The 27,711-nt window shown below is 45.4% G+C and overlaps 2 protein-coding genes across 2 annotated transcripts in view; both read left to right on the forward strand.

Annotated features, from left to right (window-relative positions):
* The first annotated feature begins 460 nt into the window (after window positions 1-460).
* lgals9l3 (lectin, galactoside-binding, soluble, 9 (galectin 9)-like 3) lies at window positions 461-7,290 on the forward strand. The gene is made up of 8 exons (XM_069676584.1): window positions 461-585; window positions 1,743-1,831; window positions 2,764-2,971; window positions 3,171-3,290; window positions 3,367-3,600; window positions 5,356-5,441; window positions 6,157-6,313; window positions 6,689-7,290. The coding sequence occupies exons 1-8, from the start codon at window positions 550-552 to the stop codon at window positions 6,833-6,835; spliced, it is 1,077 nt and encodes a 358-aa protein (XP_069532685.1). The 5' UTR covers window positions 461-549; the 3' UTR covers window positions 6,836-7,290.
* Window positions 7,291-8,575: 1,285 nt separating this feature from the next.
* The window catches only part of myo18ab (myosin XVIIIA b), a 118,146-nt gene continuing 99,010 nt past the window's right edge, over window positions 8,576-27,711 (forward strand). The window contains exons 1-2 of the mRNA XM_069676677.1: window positions 8,576-8,665; window positions 10,251-11,377. Coding sequence (XP_069532778.1) covers window positions 10,358-11,377 — 1,020 coding nt within the window. The 5' untranslated portion in view covers window positions 8,576-8,665; window positions 10,251-10,357. The remainder of the gene's footprint in view (window positions 8,666-10,250; window positions 11,378-27,711) is intronic.

Here is a 27,711-nt window from a genome sequence, read left to right on the forward strand (position 1 = left end):
ACACTGCTTCAATAGGTAAAGAGACACCTGATCTTTGGAGCAAAGGTGTTCATAAATTTGATTTTTGATGAATAAAAGGTGCAGCATCTTTCTGCTTTGAAATGTCATAAATAACTTTGTTTTTAAAGGTTCCTGGATCCTCAAACTTTCAGATTGTTTATTTGAGTGAAAATGTTTCCGATGTGGTCTCAGACTGTCAGCCCTTACACAAAAGCAGGAAGAGAAATGTGAGTGAAAATGAGCAAATGAAGGATGCAGCAGTGTCCCTCTGTTTTCCAAGTTAAAACTGACAAATAAACGCGACAGTTTAAGAGCCCTGTTTGACCCAGATAATATTGGAAACACACACTTTATTATCGGGTCTCTTCCTGTGTAATCTGTAAGCTTCTGATAGGCTTCTTGTCATGCAAACCGCGCCTCCGAGGAGAAATCGAAACCTATACGTGGAATAAATGCGGACTTGTAAAGCTCCATATTTTATTGTCCTGTGCTCAGAACACACAACCTGCGGCAGATCAGCAAACCTGCGCAACTCAACTCAACCGAATAATGGCTTTTAATCAGCAGACTCCTTTTTACAACCCTGTAAGTGATTTCAATTTTTCAGTTCTTTCATTTCCTGTAAAAAGACGTGATAGAGAGGGCTGGGGTTGTTTAAGAGCACCCCGTTACTTCACAGCTGGCTGTCTTCAAAGTCGAGCCGAACTCGGTCTGAAATTCCGTTAATTTAAGATAAAATTCCAGTTCAGGAAAGTTCTGAAGAGGAAAACAGAGACTTTTTCAATCTTTTCCCCATCATCAAGGTCAGCTCTTGAATTCGGCTCGCTTTTAATACACCAAACACAGATTTCACACCTATTTCTACTTAAATAACGTTCTCTACTTGTTTTCTGCAGCCGTTTAAAGTTGTTTTTTTATTTGCGTGTCAGCGAGCTGTGTGATCAGGTTTAATTACAAAATAATAATTTAGTTGCTTCCTGGATCTGAATGAGTCAGAAAGTGAACTCGTTTCCTCAAAAACAGACAGCAGGGTCCGAAGTGGATCAAGACTGGGCTCTCTCCCTCCTCGAGGAGCAGAATCTCATCTCCATTGTTTTACCGTCAAACAGGAAAACAATGTATTTATTAATTAATTGGTCATGTTGGGAAATATTCACGTGATGCTGGTGTGTTATAAGAATGTTAAAATATATAGAAAGTATTTTGTTATATAAAGAGACTATAAACTCTGTGAATGGAAACCCTGCTGTAATGACACACAGACACCCGGGATAAACAGAAACAGATGCAGGGCTGACAGTGTGTGGGAGAAGTGAACGACATTTGATTCTGCTACGTTTTACTGTAACTCAAGTGCATTCATATTTGTTTTGTGATTGGAGCGGTTTTATTTGTAGTTGTATTTCCTTTTTGACACTTTTTGTGTCGTTAACTACCGGAACTACAAACCTTTACGAGCAATACAGTAATAAAAATAAAGTTAACTATTTATTTCTTTGCTGTTTTAGTCATAGTCAGAAAAAAACACGAATCCTTTTAGAACAAAAATATATAACTATAAAAATTTATAATTTTTCTGAAGTTTTGTCCTGGTGAAAAATATTTGTTGATCGATTTTAAATCAGAATTTATAAATCTAGAGAACATTCCTGATAGCCTATAGTCACGTATTATTTCTGTTTGTTAACACATGTTCAGAGAGGTTTTTGCACGTTTTGATTACATGTCCGTCCTGTTTGTAGAGGATCCCGTTCACCGGATCGATCCATGGGGGTCTGCAGGAGGGGAAATCCATCAACATCAGTGGACGAGTCCTGCCTGGAGCCGACAGGTCAGACCGCTCTCTTCTTCCGCTGTTCTTTGTGTCTCAGCTGGTGGTCCAAACAGCTGGTGGGGAAAAGGTCTGATGAGGGCATCTGGTGGTCGGCTCGAGGATGGCAGGTCTGAGGAGAAGGAGGAAGTAGGGCTGTCTGTTGACAAAGTGGAGCCGGACTCAGTCTGAAATTCTGTTGATTTAAGATAAAATCGCGGTTCAGTAAAGTTCTGAAGAGTAAAACTAAGACTTGTGTGATCTTTTATGAATCACCAAGATCTGCTCTTGAATTCGGCTCACCTTAAATAAACCAAACACACACATCTCACACCTATTTCTACTTTAAATAGTCTTCTCTACTTGTTTTCTGCAGCCGTTTTTTAATTTAAAATTCAAAAGGAGTGAGTACATGAGCCGTACGCTCAGGCCGAAGACTTAACCTTTACAGACTTAACTGATCTTACTGAGTGTGGGATTCATGAGGCCTTAAAACAGGATAAAAAGGGAAAAACATTTCTGTGTCTTTGGGTCTGTTTTTTAAATACACCATGACAGCACTGGAAACGATGCCAACAAGAAGAAAGCAACACCTCATTTACTTCCTCATTCTGGAGCTTTTGACTGCATCACATGGTCTTCATGTGCACAAAGTGTGTGCTCAGTGTCACATGTATGTTAACTCCCAAATGCTTTTGGAAAAACATGAACTTTTATTACACAAATATCAGGAGTTGAAACATTGTTCCATTGCACTGTTCGTGGTAGAAACACCACAGAGTAACTGAAAGTAGGATTTGTCGTTTTAAACTGGCGTCAGTGAAAAGGTAAGGGCTGATAGCTCACCACATGAAGCTGTTAAACAGGTTAAAGGTGCAGTATGAAGAACATGAACATGATTCTAATCACAAAGACTGAAATAATGATGACTGATTCCTCGTGTTTCCCTCCAGGTTCCATGTGAACTTGCAGTGTGGCTCCAGGGCCAAAGCAGACGTCGCTCTGCACTTTAACCCTCGCTTTGAAATCTTCTCCAGTTTTGTGGTCACAAACTCCCTCCAGGGCGGCAGCTGGGGCTCCGAGGAGAGGACGCAGAGCTGTCCGATGCCCGCCGGCTCCTCCTTCAGCCTGCTCATCACCGTGTGCCGCGACACCTTCCAGGTATGTACGACAAACAGCTGCTGAAGATCCGACAAAATCAAACACGGAAAACAAATGCAACAGAAAAAAGACGCAAATCCAGTCATCACATGGGAAGAGCTCCCTGTGGGACTTGTAATAAAAGTCAAAAGTTAGATTTAGCTAAAATGTCTTTCTCGTGCTCAGAAATGAGACACCTATGAACTCTCTCACTCTACAGGTGAGCGTCAACGGCTGCCACTTCCTGGAGTACAGACATCGAATCCCGTTTCAGCAGGTGGACACCATCGCAGTAGGCGGGGATGTAGAAATCGCCTCCATCGCCTTCCAGAGCCCCGTGGTGAGGAAGCTAACAACAAACGTGGCATTAGATCGAGCCGCATGCGCTGTATTTACCTGTTTGCTCTGCTGTTTAGTTCCCCGGACAACCGGCGTTTCCTGCTCAGCCTTCGTTTCCTTCACACGGAGCCTTCCCTTCCTGTCCCACGTTTCCACCTCAGCCCGGATTCCCGTCACAGCCCGGATTCCCCTCCATGCCTGGATTTCCATCACAGCCTGGATTTCCATCACAGCCTGGATTCCCGTCACAGCCTGGGTTTCCCTCGCAGCCCGGGTTCCCGTCGCAGCCTGGATTTCCTTCTGCAATGCTTGTGAGTATCAGACGTTGTGGTTAAAGTGCAGACAGAACTTCTCTGGTTGCACAGAACACCTGGTGCAGTGGAGGTGAATGGACTTTAACCATGTGTAAAAAAAAGTAGTAAATGTTTAATTCAGAAGGTGTTCAGAATGTTTACCTTGGTTAACTTATCACCTGGCTAACAAACTCATTAGCTGATCTGCTGCCTCAGGAGCTGTTTCCCAAATGAATACTTAAACTACGACGCTGCTAGTTTACTGCTCATGTGGAAATGTTACTGCATCCAGCCTTTGACTTCACATTGATCATGATTGGAAGGAGCCTGAGGCACTTGGCTAAAGAGCTATGTTAATCTGAGTGTATGATTTTACCTCTGGGCAGCACGTACGGGTTAAATAACAGAGGCCCCAGAATCAAACCCTGGGGCACTCCAACCAGCAAGTGTGTTTTTATTAGCTCCTTAAAAGGTGAACTGACAAATGTCGAAATGAAAGCGACACACAGCAGTTTTTTTTGTTTTGATCGGTTAATTAATGATACTTATAGATTAATAAGGACGAGATCATACTCATGTTAAAGTGCAAATTCGCAGATTTTCAACCTCAGTCCTATCACGCTGTTATGGGGAGGTAATGCCATTGTGTTAAAACTCTGTGCCTTTGGAGGACGTTTTCTGCTTCTCTAGAAAAACTCTGCCAGACTACGTAAAATGCGTCATCTGGCGGACACCGGGGAACTTGCTAAACTACACTTCCAAGGAAGTTCATTTCAGGACGCCCGCCCCCTTTGATCGCCTGCAGCAAACACTGTCCGCGACTGGAAACGGGGAGTGTTACACTCCAGCGTCTCTTTTCCTCTTGCTCTCGTTACACTCCGGTACAACGCTGGTGAACACCGTGATGCTCTGTTTGTGTTTTGTTTGTAGATATATTTGGTAGGACTCTCAGGGGGGAATTCAGTAAAGGTTTGAAAAGACTCTACCTCATACTCCATGCACTCGCAGAGGGTTGAATGCACCCCAAAGTGCGCTGCAGAGCAAACAGCGTGTGTGTGCTCCGGAGCTGTTTGTGTGTATTTCAATGAGTCATGTTATGCAAACATTCGGGGCAAAGTTGTCCCTTTTTTTTTTGCCTCCTGGCAAAAAGCACCTAGTGGACAGACGCCAGCGCTGACAGCAGGTGGTGGGAGCTGCGGCGCAGTATTATAATTATATACAGTTCACCTTCTGTGTGATCAGAAAATGTGTTTGTCTGTAAAAACAATCTGTTAATAATATATCCTCATTATTATTATAATTGTGAGACCAATCAGCCCGGGGCTGTGCGACGCTCAACCTCGGCACATGGGCACTCTTTGTCCACATGTCCGGAGCCGTTACGCAGAAAGGGGATTACTATCTGCCCCCTCCTCTCTCGCCTCGTCAGTGTGCACTCAGCTGAGAGCGCAGCACCGCCCAGCAGAGAGTGGAGCTGCAGACAGCTACCAACTCTCTGCTCTGGTCGAAAGAACGAACATAACAGACTTCTCGCGCAGACCCTGTGTAACCACGACCTCGCTGGGCCGTTCCTGTGAGAGAGAGGGGCGCAATGCATGCTGGGTGTTGTAGGAATGGGTGAAACCACGAGCTGTTTGTAGGACTTTCTCCACAGCTAAGGCCAATTAAAAAAATATTGCTTCCACTGATTCCAGAGAACGCCAGCTTTGACTGACAGCAGCTTTTTCCAGGGGTGAATTTCTCCTTTCATGTTCCTGTTGTGTGTCGTTACAGACTGTTCCATACAGGAGCGGCATCAGTGGACTCAAAGCAGGCAGGACCATCACCATCCAGGGGACTGTTCACCCCAGTGCCACCAGGTCTGTCCGCAGGATCACCTGTTTCTGCATTTCACTCTGAAAATCACTTAAAAAAGACGCATTCAATCTGGACTTAAATACCTTTGTGCACTGATTATACTGTTACAGATGCATTTAACCCCAGGTCAGACGTTTACCTGTAGGTCCAGGGTGTGCAGCCTGTCTGCTGTTTTTCCCACCTGACAAAAACAGTTGTTTGTGCACTTACCTGGACAAGTTCAACCACAGAAGAGCTGAAACTGATCTGTGACCAACATCTGCCCGTCTGTCCCACAACAAAACATCTGACACTAGATTGTTAACATTTGTGTGACCGTGCATCTGCCAACAGGTGACACATCACGCGAGTTTATGGTACATGTGCACCTCGACGTTTCTTCTACCTGCAGATGTTTGGGATGTTACATCTGCAGCCGGACTGCACATGTATCCCTCTCATGACAGTTTGTGTCTAGACTGCACATTTACCCCTAAACCATACATCTGCTCCTTCGCTGCACATGTGCTCCTACAGCATCGAGTCTGCTCCGTCGTCGGCCATGTTGGCTGCTTCACTTTCATCCATGTGGCTCACAGACATCACATTCACTAGACGCCTCTCCAGTTCCCCTCTCCGTCTGTTTTAAAGTTAAAAAAGACCTGTGCAGTTACCAGAGGAGTGCAGGAGTCCCATGCTGATGCTGTCCTCTCTCTGTTCTGTGTCTCCTCCTCTCAGGTTCAACGTGAATCTCAGCCACGCCTCCGGTATCGCTCTGCACTACAACCCACGCTTTAACGAGAACGCTGTGGTCCGAAACAGCAAGCAGGGGAGTCAGTGGGGCTCCGAGGAGCGCGGAGGAGGGATGCCCTTCCATCGAGGACAACCTTTCACGGTAACACTGCAGCTATGTCTCTGCATACGGTTAACAGGAGGAGGTGAAGGTCTCTGATACTAGATCTGTGCCGCTTCTCGCTCCACCCAGTCATGTTTAAAACCCCCTTATCAGGGCGAAATGCATGAACCATGCATACACATGAAAAGAGTCCTTACGCCACTTTCAACACGGTTTACACTGCGTATAACAATCCATGCTCTGAAAATGTACATACTTTTTCCTCTCCTCTTTGGCGTCTGAAGTGTTTCATGTAACCTCAGGAAACATTTGGCTCCTGGTACCTTGGCGCCCCCTCGTGGTAACATCAGAAAGACCCTGTGGACAGTTTTATTCTCAGTGTGTGAGTTTAAAACCAACCGTTTCTCCTTTCAGCTGACGATCTGCTGTGAGAGTCACTCCTTCAGGATTGTGGCCAACGGGATGCAGGCTCACACCTTCAGGCACCGTTTCACGCCCATCCAACACATCACCAGCCTGGAGATCGACGGAGACGTCAGTCTGACCTCGGTGGTGGCGTAGAGATCCAGACCCGCCCCGGGTCCTCACGTTCGACCACAACCACGGCATTATGCACGGCTTCATGCTAATGAATTACTTTTTGTATCTGCTGGATTTGTGTTTCCAAAAAAACAATAATCGTTTATCGATGATCGTTTTCGATCATCTCATGGCAAACATTCGTTCCTGTCCTAAAAACTGGATCTGACATTTCTGGTTGAAGTCAGAAGTTTGGGGGAAAGTTGATTAAAAAAACATGAAACAAAACTTTAACTCACAACTCTTAAACCCTGAAAGCTTCTGAAGTCTGAACATGTGACTGAACGCAGCTCACAACATAAAATATGACTGACAACGTGCACTTATATTTGAACCCCTTCAGTCTCCATGTTGTGCTTGTTTGGTGTGTAATCACTGCTTTGTAAAGCGTAAATATATAATGTGACAACGAGCTGAAACTGAGTGAATAAAAGAAATACATGAAGAAGAAACGAAGTCTGTACATGCTGTGAATCATACACTCCAGCTACAATGAGATGAACACGTTTGTCTTTATTTGAACCTCTCGGTACAGGCTGCAAGAATTCACGAGGACAAAGAGGTCAAATAAACTTATTAAGTGACAACAATATAAATGTTAAACATTAAATACTGACTTTAACTCAGAAAATGAAAACTTAGTAAACTTGGTTCAATGACTGTTAACGTCCTCACAGACCAAATAAATCCTGTTTAAGTTATAATTTACATTTCTTTCATTTCTCGACACATTTTGAACTCTTGATATTCAGACAGCGAGACTCAAACTGGGTTTCACGTTGCACTAAAGTGACTGAATATAAAAGTAAATATAATAAAGTGATGGATATGGAAGGCCAAGAAGCATCGTCAGTCCACCAAATATTCAAATGATGGCGGGATGTGGACGGACGTCCTGTATGCTGACACAAAGCATTACAGTACATACGTGCAGTGTTGGGGAAGCTACTAAGATAACTGACTTCACGAAGGGGAAATGTAAAGACAGTTAAGCTTCTCTAACGAGTGTGTTGTTTAACTGAAGAAAAGTAGTTCATAAAAATGATGATGTTCATGAAATGTAAATGTAACAAAATATACACACCTGCAAAAACTGCCCACTGTCACCTTTACTTTCTATCTCATTTAGACACCTGCCGTCACAAATTAGAGTCCAGGTAAGTTATTCAGGTAACTTCTAAAAGAACTGCAATAACTTCTCTTTGTTAACAAATATTAATAATCAATACCTGCGACTGAGACTTGAGCATATCTAATATGTTGAAGTCTTACAGATTGTCGTTCATAAAATTAATGCAGAATATTTTTCATATTTAAATTCAGCCTTCTGAAAAACGCCTGAGACATGAAGAGTTTCCTGAAGGGAAAAATCTGCAGAAATGTTTTTGTTCTTCAAAAATCATCTGACTGAAGAACAGTAAAGAGAGCATTTGGTTGTCGTGTCAGAAATTAACTATGTAAAAAGTAATTTAATTACTTGATTAACAATACAAATATGAATGTATTTGAACACCCAGCAAACTCCAGCAAAATTAAGAGAAACCACTTAAAATACATATAGTTCAATATTCCTGCATGTATGTATTGGGAAATTAAAACTCATGAGGGTATTGGAGCGCAACCCTGGTTGTAGTTGCAGCGTCTGTCCAGCAGGTGTCGCTGTTTGACCGCCTGTCGCTGAGCTGTATGAGCTTCCAGAGGCGGACAGGGAGCAGCCAGCTCTGATAGCTCACACAGCCAGTCTGCGGCTTCTGTTCCCCACGAGCCGAGCTGCGCCCACCAACACAGCACCCTTTGGTGTCCTGGAGCACAGTGAGTATGTCTTCTTCTGTTAAACACGTTAGTTCACAGTGAGGGGACAGTTTTAGTGTGAAGCGAGGGGCTCTGAGGCGGCGGTCAGTCCGGGATCATTTTCACAGGATCCCGATGTGTTGCTCCTAAAAATGAGGGCAAAACGCTTGGGCTGTGACTGGAGCCAATCAGGCTAGTTAGCTAGCTGGATTACTCACTGGAAAGTTAAACAGAATCATAATGAATCACTGCAGACGTGTTCTGTCGGTTCTTGTTCGTTAGCTGCGGCATAAAAACGCAAATATTTGTCGTAAGGCAACGTTACACCCACCTACGATCAGCAGCACAGCTAGCTAAAGGAGTTAGCCGAGAAGCTACATGTATTTTAGCGCTGTCACGCTTTTTGTCCTCTGACTTCAGGGGCTGATAAATGCTGCTTTGTGTACTAAAGTGTGCCAGGTGTTCGCATGGTTTTTAATCTCAGCAGCCGAGAAGTTGAACAGGAGAAAACGCGGATTTAAAGAGACATTCCCTGGTTATAATTATTAATATTTTAATAGAGTCATAACGTGAGGCTAATGAAGATACAAAGCTGTCTGTTCACTGCTTCTAGCTTACAGTTAAAGATCGATAAAAAAGGAACTATTAAAAATTAAACTATTTCCCGCAAACGAAGCAGCACTTTATTATGAATCTGAGGCTGTAAGTTTTATTGTTTTGTGCTTTTCTGTCATGATCAGTGTGCTGTGTGAGCAGAGCTAAATCCTTTTAAACCTGACAGGACAGCTCAGACGCTTCCAGGCACAGATCAGCCTGAGCTTAATGACATTTCTAGCTGTAGGTACATCTAAGCCCATTATTATCACCTATGTGTAATAATACAGGAGTGTGTGTGTGTCAGGCTGCTGCTAATGAGGAGCAGGCTGCAGGATGTCTGCTTGTGTCAGTGTGCTGCAGGAGGAGTCCCTGCCTGATTTCTGAGGGTTTGGACTCTGTTAAAAATGAAGCCAGGAATGTGTTCGGGTCCTGCCAAGCTCCTGCAGCGGGCCTCTGTAATGTACGAGTGCTGGAGGTCTTTATTTTACAGCCTCAAGCTTCTGATGCTGTTTAATTGTCCTACAAAATAAAAACAATATGCAGAAGCCAGATGTCAGGGGCAATACAACGTTGGTATACTGATATCATTATAGGAACAGTAACTGCAGCCAGAGCAGCGATGATCTGTCGATAATAGTAAGATAAGATATCCTTTATTGTTTTCCTTTGTCTATATTCTCACACACAGCTGTGTTCATACGATACATACTTGATAACAAAGACACAAGGACAGTGAGAAGCTGCAGGGACGTGACTTTGGGCATTCATTTATATTTATTCTAATAATGTTCTCGACTTGATCTGATGATGAAAATAAGGTTAGTTATATTTTATTATTTAAATTCAGATTATGACTTAAAAACATTTAAAACCAAAGTCTAAGAGACGTTAAACATTCATGGTGTAAAAAGTTTTCAGTTCGAAGGTAAATCAAGAAGGAAAAAGAATCATGACATACTTCCATTATTTGTTATTCAGTGGTTCTGACTCTGCCTCTCTCTCTCCTCAGGGGATTCGTCCCTGTCAGTTACAACAAAAGCACCTGACAGGTGAACTGGACCTGCAGCTCTGCAGGAAGATAGAGTCACATAGGACGGGAACATCTAGTCTGTCACCATGTTCAATCTGATGAAGAAGGATAAGGAGAGGGAAGGCAGCAGGAAAGAGAAGAAGGATAAAAAGGAGAGGATGTCTGCGGCCGAGCTGCGCAGCCTGGAGGAGATGAGCATGCGCCGCGGCTTCTTCAACCTGAAGAGGGAGGCCAAGCGCGAGTCCAAGAACAAGCTGGAGATCTCCAACCCCATCCCCATCAAGGTGGCCAGCAGCAACGAGCTCACCCTCACCGACATTGAGTCTGACGGCCTGAGCAACCGCAGCAGCATGGTGCTGGACGACCAGCTGAGCGCCGCCAGCTCCACCGACGACCTGAAGGGGGAGGGCGGGGGAGGGCAGGACGGACACCGCAGCTCAGTGCGGGACCGCGTGGCTCAGTTTGGTTCAATCGCCAAGCAGAACTCGGCACAGGTGGGTCAGATGATGAAGCGCTTCTCCTTCTCCCAGAGGAGCAAAGAGGAGAGTCCTTCAGAGGGATCCACCCCCTCCGGTCAGAACTCTGCCGCCCCCTCCCCGCAGGTGGAGAGCAAAGTCTTCAACATGCTCCGCAAACACAGCCTCAAGCAGCAGGCCGGAGCACCAGCCCCAAAAAAGGTCTGCATCCCCGAGGTGGTGGATAAGACCTTCCCCGCAGCGCTGCAGCTGCCGGCCGTCGTCGCTCCGAGCGCACCGGAGACACGAGAGCTGGAGCTGCAGCGCCGCAACACCGGAGACTTTGGATTTTCTCTGCGTCGCACCACCATGTTGGACCGCAGCCCCGACGGAGGCGTGTACAGGCGGGTGGTCCACTTTGCTGAGCCAGGAGCCGGCACCAAGGACCTGGCGCTGGGGCTGGTGCCGGGCGACCGGCTGGTGGAGATTAATGGAAAGAACGTGGAGAACAAGAGCCGGGACGAGATCGTGGAGATGATCCGTCAGTCGGGCGACACGGTGAGGCTGAAGGTGCAGCCCATCCTGGAGCTGAGCGAGCTGAGCCGCTGCTGGCTGAGGAACACCGACGGCCAGCGCAGGGATGCTAGACATGTAAGTGTGTCCTCTACACACACACGAAGGTCACTGGTACTCTCTCTTTGGTGCTCTGATATCACTCGACTCTCTTTCTACAATCTTTTAGCGTTTTCTCACAAGTTCACAGTCTCAGAGTTGTTTTTGACACGCAGGTGTCTGACCTCAGGTGTCTGACCTCAGGTGTCTGACTGACCTCAGGTGTCTGACTGACCTCAGGTATCTGAGGGATGCAGTGTCTGGTTTCTGCCTTATGGTCAGGCTCTCTGTAAACCATCATATATAATTGCTGATCCTGATGTGGCCGTTGATTGTTGGATGGATGTAAAGTCAAACACTCAGTGTTGTAAAGAGTTGGGTGCCTGTGTCAGCGCTCTGACAGAGTCCACCCCGTGCTGTTCTGTGTGCTGTGATGGAGGTCGGCCATGGATCACTGCTCTGAATCACCACACACGTTCCTTCTGTCTCTTTTACACATTATGCAACACGTTCAGAGGGCTAATCTGCACTGCAAACTATTGACAGAACACTGTGTGTGTGTGTGTGTGTGTGTGTGTGTGTGTGTGTGTGTGTGTGTGTGTCTCTTTAGACTACCTGATCCTGTACACTCTGTCTTGGGTTTACTAGTTAAACATACTCAGGTTTTGATTTATGAACGTTTGTTAATATCTGGTTGTACTCTTTGAATAACAGCCTGACTTCTGTCAGTTTGACCCCTGAACCTCTGAGGGAGCGTTTTTCACTTCCTGTCGTTGCGTCGCTTTGGCTCAGCGCATGGTGCTCGCTGCAGGAGACATCTGTTTACATGTTGTCCGTCAGATATTCTTCCTTTACACAGGCTCTGACACACTGATGGTCTTTACATTTCTACTCAGTGTCACATTTCCTGCATTAACAGTATGTGAGTGTCCTCCGGTCGGGCCTGCTTGGCAGCATCAGAGGCTTTGTTTGTTTGCCTCCATTGGCTCTGGTTCAAGAGTCCTTGTGACACAGTCGGACTGAAAGGGACTCTGCCCCCCCCCCCTCGGAGGCAGGGAGGGACTCTATGCAGCCCACGTTGTCCTCTTCCTCACAGACACACAGCAGAACGAGAGTCTTACTTTGTGTCATATGAGGAGCTTACTTTAGTGATTTTCATGGAGCAAACAGGAAGTGCACACCGGAGGGGGCTTTGTTTGAGTGTACAGGCTGCATGGGGTCACACACACACACACACACACACACACACACACACACACACACACACACACACATACATTTCCCTTCCTGTAACGCCATGAGTCTGTGCAGCTGATTTGTGTGCGTGTTAAGCAGCGGGCCTGTCTGCGTGTCTTTGTCCGCTCTAACAGACATCAGCAGCTCCACTGCTGCTTTGGATAAAAGCGAGCCGACAGGAGGGCCATCACTCAGGCCGGACAGAGGCTTCAACAGGGAGCTGAATCTGCCAGCGCACATCTCTACAGCTTCTGATAACAGCTTCTGATAACAGCTTCTGATAACAGCTTCTGATAACAGCTGCTTTACACACGATTATAATCCCGATCCAGCCATCGAAACACGGCTGGTATCGAAACGTGTTTGATGTAGCTCTGACACCTGAATGTTGTACGTTTGTACCTGGCACATCGTACGTCCACATGAGACTGGATCCCCGATCTGATGCTCCTGTTATTATATTATGTTACGAAACTTAAATTATTGATATGATATGGACGAACTTGACTCCTGAAATCGACATGACTCAGCTGGAGCGAAGATGTGTGACATTGTTGGAACAACAACAACAACAACCTGAGTGAAGCTTCTCCCCTCACAGGCGCTTCGCTGGGTACCATCGATGGACAACATAGTGAAGCAGCGTTCTCTGCGTTGCTTTCATTTGTAACAGCTGATGTGAGCTGCCGTCGGCGACGTTGCTTGTTGTCAGTCAGACAGCAGCACATCTTAAGAAGCTGCAGAATGTGTTTGGATTTAAACGAGAGGAGCAGGCACAGACGAAGGCTCTTCTTCTTCTGGTTCGTTCTCAGAGCAGATCTGAAAACTGTCCGACCTTTATGTTGAAGTGATCACATTTTGTCAAGACATGACCCAACAGTCTGCATGTGTTTGCTGTGGTAACAACCTTGGAGCTGCTCACAATGTGCACAATTGGACATCCATCATCAGGCCCTGCAGACAAACAGCTGTGAGGTCTCATTGCAGAAGTCCTCGATCATCATATTCATCTTTTTTTGCTGCAGCGACTTCAAGTCACTTCAGTCTGGATTAGATGTCGTTGTTTGTCGTCTTTGAGCTCCTGAAGGGAACTCTGATTTGAGCAGCCGTAGTGTCGGTGTCAGGGCTGAGGTGCATCGATCTCCAGATGTGGCTCGAGTCTGAGCCGTCACATTCATGTTGTCTTTTCTAAAATCAACATGAACACAATCTGGAAAAACCAAAAACTGCATTTGGACGGGCATTCTGTTACCTTGGTGCCCAAAAGAGTATTTATAGTACAGGTGTAATATTAGTGTGACCCCCAGCCAGACCCTACCAACACAACTGTGCAAAGGGAACTTTTTTTAATCAGAAAGGTTAAAGAAGGCGGGCTGGGCTCGACAGAGCAGTACTCTGGTGTTCTGGCAGCCGTGGGGGTTAAACAACTCGAGCCATTCAGCACTGTGTAAGTCCACCTAAAGCTGGAGCCAGGACGCTTCTACACAAACAAGAGCGCATTAAGATTTAATCAAGATTTGGAAGCGGACAGACAGGATGCACCTTTTCTTTTAGCCGGACCAGTACAGACAGGATGTTCTTAAAAACCCACGGGGATGTCTGAAGACAATACGTGGAACCTCTGAAGAACAGTGAGAGGACCTCGCCTGTTTCTCTCCTGTACATACTACAAGAACTAGAAGGATCGTTCTTCTCTGAACTCTGTTTACTTCAGACTTCAGGTACGCTTTCCATCTTGGATCCTGCTGGCAACATTTAAAGAACATGAAGCTTCACTGGGCAGCTGCCAACATCTCGGTTAGGCGTCTGCAGATACGTGGGCCAAATCTCGTAGCAAGTCAATTCACTGATCCAACAACATCGACAAAATGAACTGGTTCCAGGTCAATTACTGTGTGACAGTAACACCCCTAAATGAAGCACATTGATGCGTTTGTTTCAGACCCGGGAAGACCCACATATAAATGCTAATTGTCTCTTTTCCCATTGCCAGTGAAGTATCCTCCTGTTGGTCTCTTTTCTGCTGCGTCACCGTCTGATGTCACAGACGTGCCGGAGACAGGGTTAGTAACCAGTGAAGATGTTACGGTGGTTAGGTCTTTATTGTATTCAGCCCGTTTGCGATGACACATTAGGAACGATGTTCGAGCGCTGCTCGGACGGAGACGGGCGGAGTTTGCAGCTGAGATGACGAGGAGGTCCACTGCAGAGTCATGTGACCCGGGTCTGACAACATTTCCCACTAAGCAAAAAAGCCGGGTGTTAGCGTGTGTTAGCGTGTGTTAGCGTGTGTTAGCATGTGTTAGCGTGTGTTAGCTGGTTTTTTGACCAGTGAGAAAGCGGCTTAACAGTCAAAGCAGTGTGGTGCTCGCAGAAAGAGAGGCGAAGCTATCAGACTGTCAGCATTTCGGGGCTCCATGAATACTGAATGGATTCTTAATCACACAAGTATCTGAGGGGTTCCCTCTATCTGCAGTTACTCGAGGTTTCAGTATCGGTATCAGTATCGGTATCTGGAGGGTAAAAATGATGTCAGAACATCTGTGCTCGTCTGTAGACACCTTTTTAAAGAGGACATAGTAAAAAGCTTAATTGTTGTCTCTTGGTTGACGATCGATTCTGGGATTTCATTTCGGCTAATGTGTTCCACTTCTTTTGCTCTACACCTGGTTTTCCTACGTACAACCAAAGCTTGCTCAAATGTGATTGGGCAGCTCTCCGAGACTTGAACAGTATAACATCAATAACCAAAACGTAGAAATGGACCAACGGTAAAGTCAGCTGAAATCCAACAAACGCACAGCTACGAACATGCTGTCCTATATTATTGTTGTTATTGGGGCTGGATCACATCACCCTTAGTTCCTATTGGTAACGTGAATAGCCCCTACATGTGTGTAGTTGTAGATGTGCATCTCCAGTGGGCAACTCTTCTCCGGTCCAGAGAGCTGTTTGTTCTGAAGATGCCCCATTATCAAGTTTAGTGAGGCAGCTGCTGCTGGCCGTCCTCAGTCCGGCTTTTCTGATTATTCTGATCGTTAACTGATTCCTGACTTAAAGATGCAGAAACAAGAATGAATAGTCCTTCTTCTGAACATAGAAAGACCATAATAACGTGGATTCTTATTAGAATTTAAAGCCGTACAGCCTGAAGTTCAGGGTAGTCCCTGAGCACGTCCTCTGGGCCAGGTCACTGAGTTGCTCCAGTCAAACCGGATGTGCAGCATTCAGCGTGCATGCAGACAGAAGCCTCAGCTGACTGGGACTGACTGTCCTCAAGTCTCCTCCATGCGTCTCTCTGCAGGATGCTGCTGCTCGTGTTTGGCAGCAGCTTCAGGTATTTCCTTGGCATCAGATCTGTGTGCGGCAGGTCGATTCATTTTTTATTTAATGCAGACTCATAAAAACAGACCACCGCGAGTCTTAAGCTACGTGTAAGCACCGCCTCTCTCATTCTGTAGATCTTTTATTAAAGAGCAGTTAAAGTTTGATCGATCGTTTGACCTACATGTAACCGTTATATTCTAAATCTGTAATCCAGTCGTAGCTGTAGACATTTTGAAGCACCTCCATACTTTCTCTCTCAGCCTCTCCGTCTTCTCTCCGCTGCGTGTACCCTCAGTGCTGCCTGTTAACTTTGGCACCGTTGTTGTTGTTTCTGCCCATTCAGGAAGTCATTTTGCCTTAACTCGCTTCCACTTTGATTCAGCCAAACTGTTCTCCTTCAAACTATTTCCTCAGACATCCATAAATTACAGTTTTTAGACTTTACTTGTGATGATAAGAGAAGTAGGAAATGAAAAGTGTCATTGTTCATTTATGAAACTGATACATGTTACTGTTGATCTGAGGTGGTAAAAATGAAGTTATGCATTCTTGCACATGATCAGGGCAGAGAGTCCTGGCTCCGGCTGATGATCAGTAAGCCCTGTGGCAGCGCTACCTCAGGCTGATACCTGTCCTTTGAGTAAAGACCCTTCTGCTGAGTGTTTGGCTCAGCTTACAAAGCAAGAACCAGAAGGACTTTGTGTAGGAACTTTTAAATCCCAGCACACGACCGAGTGTCCTTTCTGCTGGGTGCTGACGGGGCTGTCAGCTGACGGGTCAATCACATTGGAGAGTAGCATCACCAGTTGGTTTACAAGAAGTTTACTGGCAGTCAACACCAGAGCAGAGAGTGTCGGAGCGGCCAACGGACCAGAGTCGGAGCGGCCAACGGACCAGAGTCGGAGCGGCCAACGGACCAGAGTCGGAGCGGCCAATGGGCGGACAGACGGCCTGCATGCTTTCATTCAGTACCTTTGTCAGGATAAGTCAATGGCCCTGCTTACTTTGTTGCTCTGTGTCTGTCGTCGACAGAAGTATTAACCGTCAAAACCCTGAAAATAGAAGTCAGTAGTCGTACCTGATTTTCCAGGTACACATTCAGCGGAGCAAGTTATGCAGTCATCACGTCTGGTTTAATTTCATCAAAATGACGCCATTGTGTTTCCTCACAGAACCAGAAACATCTGCCTGCTCGTGCCTTATTTGCTCTGGCAGTTGCATCCCCTAAGGCACTTTTGTAAACAACCAAGATGGCTGCCACCGATGTGTTAGCCTCTGCGAGGCCTCTGGCCTCCACTATCGCGTCAGTAGTAAACAGACTGGATGGTGGTTGACGTTACGTAGGTATGCTAAGTATTGGCTGCTGAATCACGTCATGCCAAACAGCTTGTGTTATGTTGAACAGGAAGGCGTATACATTGGATAATGGAACTAGCTACGTAGCCTAGCAGTCTACCACTACGTCACATGTTTTCATTGCTTCTATTGATTGTAGCGTCCAGAGGTATTTTGGTTGTAACAGTTGATGTCGCCAAATCCACCAAGATAATAAACAAGAAAACACATTGAGGATGGAGTTAACAATGATGTGAAGCTTCTATGCAGAGAATGAAATGTGTCCATGGGGTGTGTGGTCGTAAAAACCCTCCTACTTCCCACGATAAACAAACACACAGGATAAAGCTCAGGAAGCTGGCATCCTCCGTGTACCATATCCTCATATATTCCTCCAACCGCGCTCATAACAAGCCTAGTAATTGAGATCATATACAGCATGGAAATACTTAAAGCAGACGTGTCAGCTTGTAAATCTGCTGGAGACTTTTACCCCAAACTATCTGAAACTTGCAGAAGGAATCCAGATCGAAGAGGCCTGGGGGGAGAGAGGGAGGCAGGAGCGTGAGAGAGAGAGAGACCGAGGAGGTTAAAGAAGCAAGAAGCCATCTTCACTTGTCTTAACAGGCGGACTGGAAACAACGGGAAGCAGGCCTCTCCCTTTAGGTCTCACTCTGGTATTTGTGGAATCTTCTATGGAACAAATAGGCCACTTCCTGACCCTGTCCCCCGGGATCTCTTATGGGAGGAAGGAGGCTGATGGAGGGGGAGGGAGCTTAATGTCAGTGGATGTGTTTGATGAAGAGACTTGTTTTCTAACTCTTATTCACAAGCCAAGTCGTTCGTTCACAAACTGTACGGCCAGTTTAAATTCTGATGACACTGTGAGTTGATACAGCAGATTACAAACTGTGGTTTCCTGCGTGAAACGCTCCACAGTGAAGCGAGGTGGTTCGTCGAGGAAAAAGATTTCTTCTTGTAAACTTGGAACTCTGTTCCCCCCAAAACATCGGCCGTACGTTCCCTTAAATTAGAATTTGTTTTTGTAAATCTAACTTTATAATCTCTGAGAATATTTGAGTTATTTTCTTTGAAATTTGAAAGTTATTATTTTATTTTTTATTTAATGTAAATATTTAAACTTTTCACTCTAAATTAGTTTTTGTCCTCTGTCATTTATTGCTTTAAGTTCTCAGAAAATTTGAGTGTCTTCTTATAAATCCACGACTTCAGATTCTTTGAGAAGGTTTTAGAAATGCTTGTAAATTTACACCTTTATAATCTTGTCTTATCGTAGCCTGGCTGTATCTGAACAGCAGAATGAGCCTCCGTGAAGGTTGTTGAAGTGAAATGTTTTCACCTTGTTGGAGGAAGGAAGTAGCCCACCACATACGAGAGCAGAAAGACAGAAACTAAAGACTCCCCTGGATTTCCTGATTGGTCCTGTTCATAAACAGTTAATTCCCAGCAGCAGATCCAGGAATTTCTTGACGTTCTTCCAGTTTTTTAAGCCTCTCAGTCAAACACATTTCCTGCGGCCCTTTCTTTGTGTCATAATGTTAACCGCTATGCTGTGTTGACGCTCACATCCTCCTGTTGTCTGCCTCCAGTCTGAGACGGGAAAGGAAGAAGGAAACAGCGAGGGAGTCAGCGGAAAGCTGATGTGCTTTTAGACGAATTCCATGAAAAGGATTCTTATATTTCTGAGTGGATTTATGGACATTAACCTTCATACTGTCAAAAAGAATCAGTCATGCTCATGCTAGTTATACATATGAGATGTCTGAGGGCTGGACTTACTACGAAGCTCTGTTCAATGTTCAGTGTGACCTTCATTGGCACCATATTCCTGCTACAGTTCCACCTCTTCTTCTTCAGGATGTTAGTTCAGCAGAAAAACAAACCCTTCACAATGAGGACGCGGCTCCTCCTGTACGCTCAGACTTTGGGATGATCTCAGTCTAAAACGTGCGTAGGTTGGACTCATTGTGGTGTCCGCAGCAGTGATGACATCATTCTGCTTAAAGCCATTTCACCAGCTTAAATCGGATCTTTGGGGCTTGACTGAACGAGCTGCACGTGGTCTCATTGATGCCATACACATCAATCCTTACAGTCGGTCCATCTTAAACTTTCACTGCTGCATTTCAGGGCCTGTTTATGTCACGTTTATATCAGAGGCAGCAGAAACGAGTTTCAGTACAAAATATTGTCATAAAAGTTTTTGGCGTTGGCGAGCGATGTTGAGCTCCTTCATAGTTTGACATTAGCCAACGTTACAGAGTTATTATATTCAAAGCTTTGGGAACAAATAGGAGCATCTCAGCTAACGTAGCATGCTAACTGCTAACTCTGACTTGGACAGCAAAACATTTTGTAACTCTACATTCAGTCAGACGACTCAAACATTTCACACTGCACAACACGAATTGAACATGTGCCTTTATTGTGAAGGAGCCAGGTGGGTGTCAATCAAAATGTGATAGGCCACGCCCACAAAATCAGAACTGGTCTAAAACAGCAGAATGAGCTGTTTTTGAACCACGTTTTCGAATAGTTATGGAGGTTTATTTTCACTCATATTTTCTGGATGCTTTACGAGACAACTTTTATATCATATGTACGTTTTTACTATTTCAATCCATATCTTCAGAGGCTTTAACAACCCCCCCCTCAGGCCATTAAATAGGAACACTTGTCTGAAGAGGATGAAATGTTTTCATCTGCAGTAAAGCTCTTACGTCTTGTTGTTGCTCTCCTTCTCCAGGGGCTTCGAAAGCAGCCGTTTTTTAATATAATTTGTATTTCTTTAACCAGGTCCTCAGAGTAAGAACTCCTCTTTCAGGGTCAAACATCTCTTCAGTCATAACCTGATATCTTTAAGAGCTTTAGTCCGTCCGTCTTGTTGTGAAATCAGGTTCGCAGCAGAATGCTGCGCCTGGATTCGTGTCTTCTTGTGCAGTGTGTTTGCATTGTAAATGAGCTGTGCTGCTTGTGATGAACAGGCGTTGAAAGGCCGAGTTTCCTGCGGACTCAGTGTGTCAGAGTTCACGGCTCAGTCACAGCGGACAGGAATGCTACAGAACAAGTTGTAAGATATGTGATTAGTGAAGCGCACACACACTTCATCTGGTTTAATCACATCTATGCAGAAACATTGAGCCAACTTCGGATGTAATTACTGGTAGACGATCAGTGGATGAACCTCAGGGTGGGCGTCTAAAAATACATCAGACATCTTTATCTCTCTCCGTCAGCCTGCCTCTCTCTTATAAACACTCGCAGACAGAAATAGCACTCTGAAAAAACTTCACCTACTGTGACGAAATCTTAATCACAGTGTTGGACTCAAGTCAGTTCATCAGAGTGGATAAATTACCTTCTGTTTGAATGTATTAAGACATAAACGAATGAGTGTTTTACAGAATTAAAGACGAGGCAGACACATTTGTCAGAGGCATTGGTAGTGTCCTGTCAATCACAGGTAGCCCCGCCCTAACCCCTCCCCTCTTCCTGGTCCCTGTGACTCTAAACGGGAGCATCAGTGACTAAATGAACATCATGCTGAGTTGAAACTAGAGACTGAGACCAAACAAAGCAACGATGCATTAAAAACAATGCAGGTTTAAGACGCTTGTGTGTCAGCTTCACCTTTCAGACCGGAGTGCTGCATTCACTCCTCATACAGTCTATGGCAGAGAAGTGCGTCCTGATAGGCCACCAGGGTTTGGGGCTATTCTTCCTTCGTGATAGCGATACTGAGACCCCTCTGATACTTGTGTGATTAAAGAAATATATACAGAAAAACACTGATTGCTGATATTGATATCACACTCTCTGCTAGCACCACACTGTTGTCGACACACGATCATTTACCTGAAACCTACTGTTTGTTTGGGGCCTTATTACGGGACTATTGGACCAGGGCATTGAGCGGCACTGTAGCCAGCAGCAGAAACAACACGGCTGTGTTTCCACGTTCGCCTTCTTCAGTCAGCCTGTTGGCATTCTAACGTGCACCAAGACTAAAACCGAGGCTGATGGGATGTCCTTAGTCTTAATAGCAGAGTAATCCTAATGAATCATCAGGGCAACACGAATGTTTGCACCACATTTAATTCCAATCCATCCAGTAGCTGCTGAGATATTTCCCTCAGAATCAAGAGTCTCAGCTTTTTGTTGGCGCCATGTAAAGTTCAGCCAGGAGCCGCTCTGCTAGCTGTGACAAGTCCCAGTGGTTGACTGGTTGTCCTTCTTTATGTTACCTGAGTGGCTTGATGCTCACGGGAAGAGTCGCACAAAGATAGACAAACAGAAACAAGTCCATGTCATTTCTCCCTTCTTATGGAGGCCTATGACTTCATCCAGAAACACGCTGAAAGCTGCAGCTGCAGCTTTACGCCTGTCGCCTGTCGCCTGTCGCCTGTCGCCTATCGCCTTAACTCGGCAGCAGAACAAACACTCTGATTGGTGCATCACTACGCACTGTAGATAAAGCTAGTAGCTAGCTATGTTATGTTTGACTTTACTTGCTGCTGGGATGATTGATGGGACCTGACGACTTCCAATGAGCTGTAGACGTGTGTGTGACCCGTCTCTCTGATTGGTGAGAGAGTGTGTGTGATACTCATTACTCGCCCATCACGTCAGAGGATTATGCGCCCGATGCTTCTGATTTACCAAACAAGAAGGTTAACCCGACACCGCTGGGCTCTTAATCCTCTTTCCCACTTATTCACCTCTCGCTCGCTCCTTCACGGCCAAGTAGCCAGATCAGAGTCTCCACCAGATGTTCCAGTGAGCCTGAGCTGGCCGCCCTGCTGGGAGCTAATCCTCAGGCGTTCCAGAGACTGGGATTAACCAGCGCTGCCACTAGAAGAGAGAGCAGCGCTGGTTAATGAAGAGGACGAGGCTGAACAGACTCTTTCCTGCCTCTGATGAGGACGAGCAGATGAGCAGTCGAACCTCTGAAGTGCGTCGTTTATCCTTCAGTCAGGGACACGCACGTTTCTGTGCAGTCTTAAGACCAAAGTCAGAGGACAGCCCAGCTAATTATTGAGTGTCAGCACATAGCCAATAACTATCCAGAGAAACGGTCAGTAATCTGTTATCCGTTAAAGGATGCACCCTCTCCCACCAGGATCTTTCCCAGTTAACTGTTTTATTGTGAAAGGGAAGCACGGAGCTGCAACGGCAGCTCATCCATGAAGTCAACCAGTTTAACTGTCCAACTACAGGGCGCCCTGGATCTGTTGGAGTGTGTGCCCGGTGCACTGAGGCTAAGTCCACCATCCTGGTTCGATTCCAACCCTTTGCTGCCTGCCGTCCCCTCTCTCTCTCTCCTGTGCTCCCTGTCTATATTCAGCTTTCAAAATCAACAAAAATGATCATGTGACGATGACAAACAACAGCAGTGCGCTGTGAGCGGAGAGTTTATTGTTGGTTAGTTAAATCCTGCTGGTATGGAAGAGATGCTCAGTGTCGGCCGCTTCTCAACGCTCGACAGTAAAAACAGAAATGACCTCTTTATCATGAACACGTGTACGAACATCAGATGCTCGGTCTTCAGAAATAACCTGAAGAACAGCTTGATTGATTGATGGATTGATTCTTGTTATCAGAACAGTTGTTACTAAAAACGGTTCATAAGGAGGAACTTCTTACTTTCCTGCTGTTTGGATCCACTTTAATGTGACACCGGTGTCATAAGTGTTTATGCTTGGTCAGATTGCTGGATCCGGTCCAAACTTCGTAAGGTTCTTCTTTGGCCCATGTTACATTTTTCCACCAATTTGTAGGAACATATTTTGAGCAGTTTCTCTGTAATCCTCCTGACAAACAGACAAACTTCACCTCTGCAGAGGTAAATATAACATGTCTTACAGTTGGACAAATATCCTTGAATAGCAGCTCTCTCTCTACAGACGAGGCTTTGCTTAAACAAACATTGTGGTGAGGGCTGAGGCCTGGTCAGACGACATGCTGCTACATGTGCTCTGCGTGTCGTATATTTTGCTGTATGTATTCCTGGTGCCTGTGTGGGCTTTAGACTCTCTGCTGCTTGTTAAACTGATGTGACGGCGCTCTGACCTCCCTGCAGCCTCAGGATCAGTCTGCTGCTGCTGCTGTGGTGTGGGGTGTCTCCCCTCTTTTATTCTGCAGACTGAATAATTTACAGAGATGCTGCAGGCCAGATGAATAATACAGAAGAAAGCTGAGGGAAAGACTAGTCAGGACAAAGACGGGAGGTCGGCAGAGTTCAGCAGCTGCTCTCTGAGAACAGAAAGTTGCACAAGAAGGAGTTATTGTGCCGCTATAAAGATTAAAAACACATCAATCAATCCCACTGATGGAGAGGTTCCTACATTACCATAAACACAAACTTCATTTTATTTTGACTCAAACCCACAAAGACCTTCCTGCTACCAGAAATGTACAGGTTCAAACAGGTGTGTGTGTGTGTGTGTGTGTGTGTGTGTGTGTGTGTGTGTGTGTGTGTGTGTGTGTGTGTGTGTGTGTGTGTGTGTGTGTGTGTGTGTGTGTGTGTGTGTGTGTGTGTGTGATCGGATTAAGTTCAGTCCAAAACTGATTTTTATATGAATTTGCATCAAAGTGAAGCAAAGATGCCAATAGATGCAAAATGGCATTGCATAGATTCTCCTGACGATCTTAAGTTGCATCAAAATCTGGTTGAACCAAACCTCATTCAAAAAACAGTCATTTTAAAGTCGTGTTCTTGTCGTCTTACAGACAGACCTGACAGAGCATGACCTCAGCCTCTCTACAACCCTGCATCCTGATGTAGTTCTCTCAGCATCCTCTCAGCCTGTTTATTGTCATTAAATCTCAGTAACATCTGTTTGTTGTGGCTTCATAGCGCTGTAGTGAGACAGATCTCAGCCCACCTGTGACTTGCTAGATACAGTGAAACTGCCACTCTAGCGGAGACAGACGGACAGGCGCTCCACAGCTGAAACAGAACGGCCGTAGTTGGTGTCCATCAGAGAAATCCTGGTACTGATCCGAGCTAACAGCTCATCACACTGGGCACTGGTCAGCCTCAAGGAGCTGGAGGGTGTGTGTGTGTGTGTGTGTGTGTGTGTGTGTGTGTGTGTGTGTGTGTGTGTGTGTGTGTGTGTGTGTGTGTGTGTGTGTGTGTGTGTGTGTGTCTGCGTGCGTGTGTGTGTGTGTCAGTGGAGGCCAGTGGTGCAGCAGTGTCACGGCGTCAGTGTCACTGTTTTTGTTGGGATGCCTGAGCGTGTTTGTCCTCCCTCTGTGCTGACAGCAGCTGACTGAAAGCACGCCGTCAGCACTCTCCTTTCTCTGCACGCCCAGCACAGTGACACAGCTGAATCACCTGGCTGTTTCCATGGTAACGGACCGCTCTCCTGACCTGTTTGTGGTGGGATTTAGGGAGCAAACTGCCAATTACACGTGACTCTGACGAAAGTCAAGCTGTTAGAAATCACTGTAGAAGAGCAGATTGAAATGTTGTTGTACCTCTCCATGAAAACAGAACGTCATCCAGTCAGCTGACCTCACAGATGATCGGTCTAATTTAGTTTAATTTATATTTCAGATAATGATAACAGACTCCTTTTTAGTAAAGCCCTGCAGATTTATGAGCACACTCTATCAGTTCTGGGCGCGCTCAGATTGATTCCACATGTTATGGACATGAGATGTGTTCTGTAAGTTTATGGGATTCCTTTGGGAAACAGGGAGTTGCTCTTTAGTCGGTGATAATTACAGACCAGTTCTCAGCCTGCACATATCACACATGTAAATAGTGGGACCCAGCATCTTCTTGGTCTCAGCCCAGAGACTCTTTAGAGACTCTTTAAAGTTCCCATCAAATCAAAACAGGAGCAGAAATTCTGTTTTCACATGCGTCTTGTTTTTATTGTCCCATATGTGCCAGCATCCAGCATCCAGCATCCAGCTGATGAAGAAGTTGCTATGCTGATATTATTAATGATATTTAATGGCTTCTCTTGTCTTGGAAAACATGAAGAAATGTTGAAAACTTATCCTTCCTTCCTTCCTTCCTTCCTTTATTGTTATAAACCATCTGAAAGGATGCTGAAAGAACTACATGACGATGCAGCTTTGTAAAGTCTGTAAGGTCTGTGTGCAAGACGACCAGAAAACGACTTTAAAGTGGTTGTGTTTTTTGACTGTTTCTGATGCAGCTTTGGGACGTCAGGAGAATCTCAGCACTGATGAGATGTGTGACTTAGCCTCTCCCAGCATGAATTTGCATCTTTTAGCATCTTTGCTTTCACTTCGTTTGCAAATTCACAAACTGCTTCACTTTTGGACTGAACATGAGGACTTTTTTTTTCTTAAAGCCGCCACACCTGAAAGCTCACACCTGAAAACTCCTTTGTCTCTTTCTTTTTTTTGCGTCCAATGAAAATCTTAATTTTTTAAGTCCCTCCATCCTTCCAGTTGTGATATTTAGGACCTGTCAGTTAGCTAGCAAGTTAGCAACTCCTGCTCCCTAACCCGCTCTTCTTGCATCTCTTCTTCCCCCCTTCAGTTATGCTCTCCACTCTGTGTACTCTGACTGTGCACAAACAGCAGCTCCTCAAAGTTCAAGTTTGCCCATCTACCTCCCGGTATTTAAAACATGTCAGATGTGGATGGACAGACGGACATCTGCAGCTTGGCACCCTGTAAAGGAGTGTGCCTGATGACACTTGTGACCCTCTTGGATGACCCCAAAAAAATTAAACTTCCGACCCCAGCAGGAGAAAATGTCTGAGATGAGTTTCTCTCTTAGTTGTTTTTCAAATTGAGTATGCTTCATTATTGAGAAGAGGAACAGAAAGCTGCAACGTTTCTGTTTTCATTTCTCAGTGACAGCTGCAAACCTTCAAACGAGAGTGTAAAGACTAAATATAGAGACTTTAACGTTTTCTTTATCTTTAATCATCCCCATCTTTAGACCGTCCGGCCCAGGAAGTTCGACTTCTGTCGTTTCCTGTCTCCACAATCCGTCCAACAATTGCAGCGTGACCGTTGACACTTCAGAGTCGGGTGGAGGGCTGAGGTTGGCGGATGCAGGAAGTTCCATTAGCACCCCCCTCTGAGCTATTAGAAGGATGTTGTTGCTATTTACGTCTGGAGCTGAATGTGGGAGGAAATAACAGTTTGGGAGGAGCGTGGAGACTCAAATGATGCAGGACTTCTGTTGGAGAAGTGAAGCATGGTTTCTGTTCAGTCTGGGCCTCAGAAGGTCGACATTTGTCCAGGGAGAGACTTTATAAGAAACACACAGCTGTCAACAGGTTTAAACCTCAAACAATGGTTTATGTTCTGCGGTTTTCAGGCTACAAGAGATTCTCATACGGCGAGAAGAAAATCAGGTGATATTTTAGATGCGGTCTGATCGTAGGCTGCTGGTGGGAGAAGAATTCAGCTCGGCCATGACCTGCTTTGTTTTCTGCTCATAATGGCCTTTTCTGTTCCTTCCAACCTGCTATCACCGAATCCTCAAACGTACAGTGGAGTTAATGTGCCGGTGTTACACAATCCCTCACTCGACACATGCGCGCTCTCAGGTCCAGTGGCTCTCAGCTTATCTGCTGCTGAGTTTCCGTTTGAGCAAACAGGGCAGTGAGTGTGTGTTATCTGAAGCTCAGCTGACCTGAGCCCTCAGGCTGCTGTCAGACACACACAGGACACACTCTTTGTTCACTGCTGGCTGTGGGTGTGGACGTAACTGTAGCACACTGTGGTTTACTGACTGATACTGATCATGTATAACTGAAACATATCTAACAGCAGCATAGCGCTTTGGCTAACCGATGACCTGAAGGTGAAAACACAGAAGTAAACACCACAGTGACCACCTCATCTACACCACAAAGGACCACACTCAGACGTGAGGGTGGAGTAAAGGCTAAGCTGTTGTTATTGTTCACCTACTGCGTCTTATCACCTCTGTACATATGTTTACTTACTTCTTTTGATGTGCCCTTTAATGTAATGTTTGCTGCTGTAGCACTGTAAATGTCCCCGTTGTGCGACGAATAAAGGATTATCTTATCTTAAGTTACAAAGCTGTACACTCTCTGCCTGTGGCTAATTCATTAGCATGCTATTAGCTACTTAGCGACCGTGTTTCCCACAGAATGAGATTCTCTACGTGATCGTAGCTGACCTGAACTTCTTGCAGGGAAAAGCCAACAACAGTCCAGACTCCCCTGCCATAGATCAGTGTATGACAGTGAACGAGCTAACAGGCAGGTACGGTGAGCACAGACACAGCTAGCTGCTAATTATTGCTAACAGATAAATATAATACTGAGCGTAGAAACAGTGTGTGAGACGTGTTGGACGGTCTGTTAGTCCAACAAAGCGCACACACAGATTATCTGTCTGATATTTACATGAACAAATCTCCAAAAGGCTCCAACAGCACAAACACGGCCCAGAGGTTACGTTCAGTGACTGAGTTAGCTGAGGGG

The sequence above is a fragment of the Semicossyphus pulcher genome, unplaced genomic scaffold, assembly GCF_022749685.1.
Source record: "Semicossyphus pulcher isolate SPU_LCO1_2020_fin unplaced genomic scaffold, fSemPul1.0.p SCAF_26, whole genome shotgun sequence".
Lineage (NCBI taxonomy): Eukaryota > Metazoa > Chordata > Actinopteri > Labriformes > Labridae > Semicossyphus > Semicossyphus pulcher.

Bases quoted from the DNA above. Each gene is read 5' to 3' on its own strand.
- lgals9l3 (XM_069676584.1), top strand. From the start codon at position 550: ATGGCTTTTAATCAGCAGACTCCTTTTTACAACCCT. The intron at 586-1,742 runs GTAAGTGATTTC...TCCTGTTTGTAG, and splicing joins AGACTCCTTTTTACAACCCT to AGGATCCCGTTCACCGGATC. The intron at 3,601-5,355 runs GTGAGTATCAGA...GTGTCGTTACAG, and splicing joins GATTTCCTTCTGCAATGCTT to ACTGTTCCATACAGGAGCGG.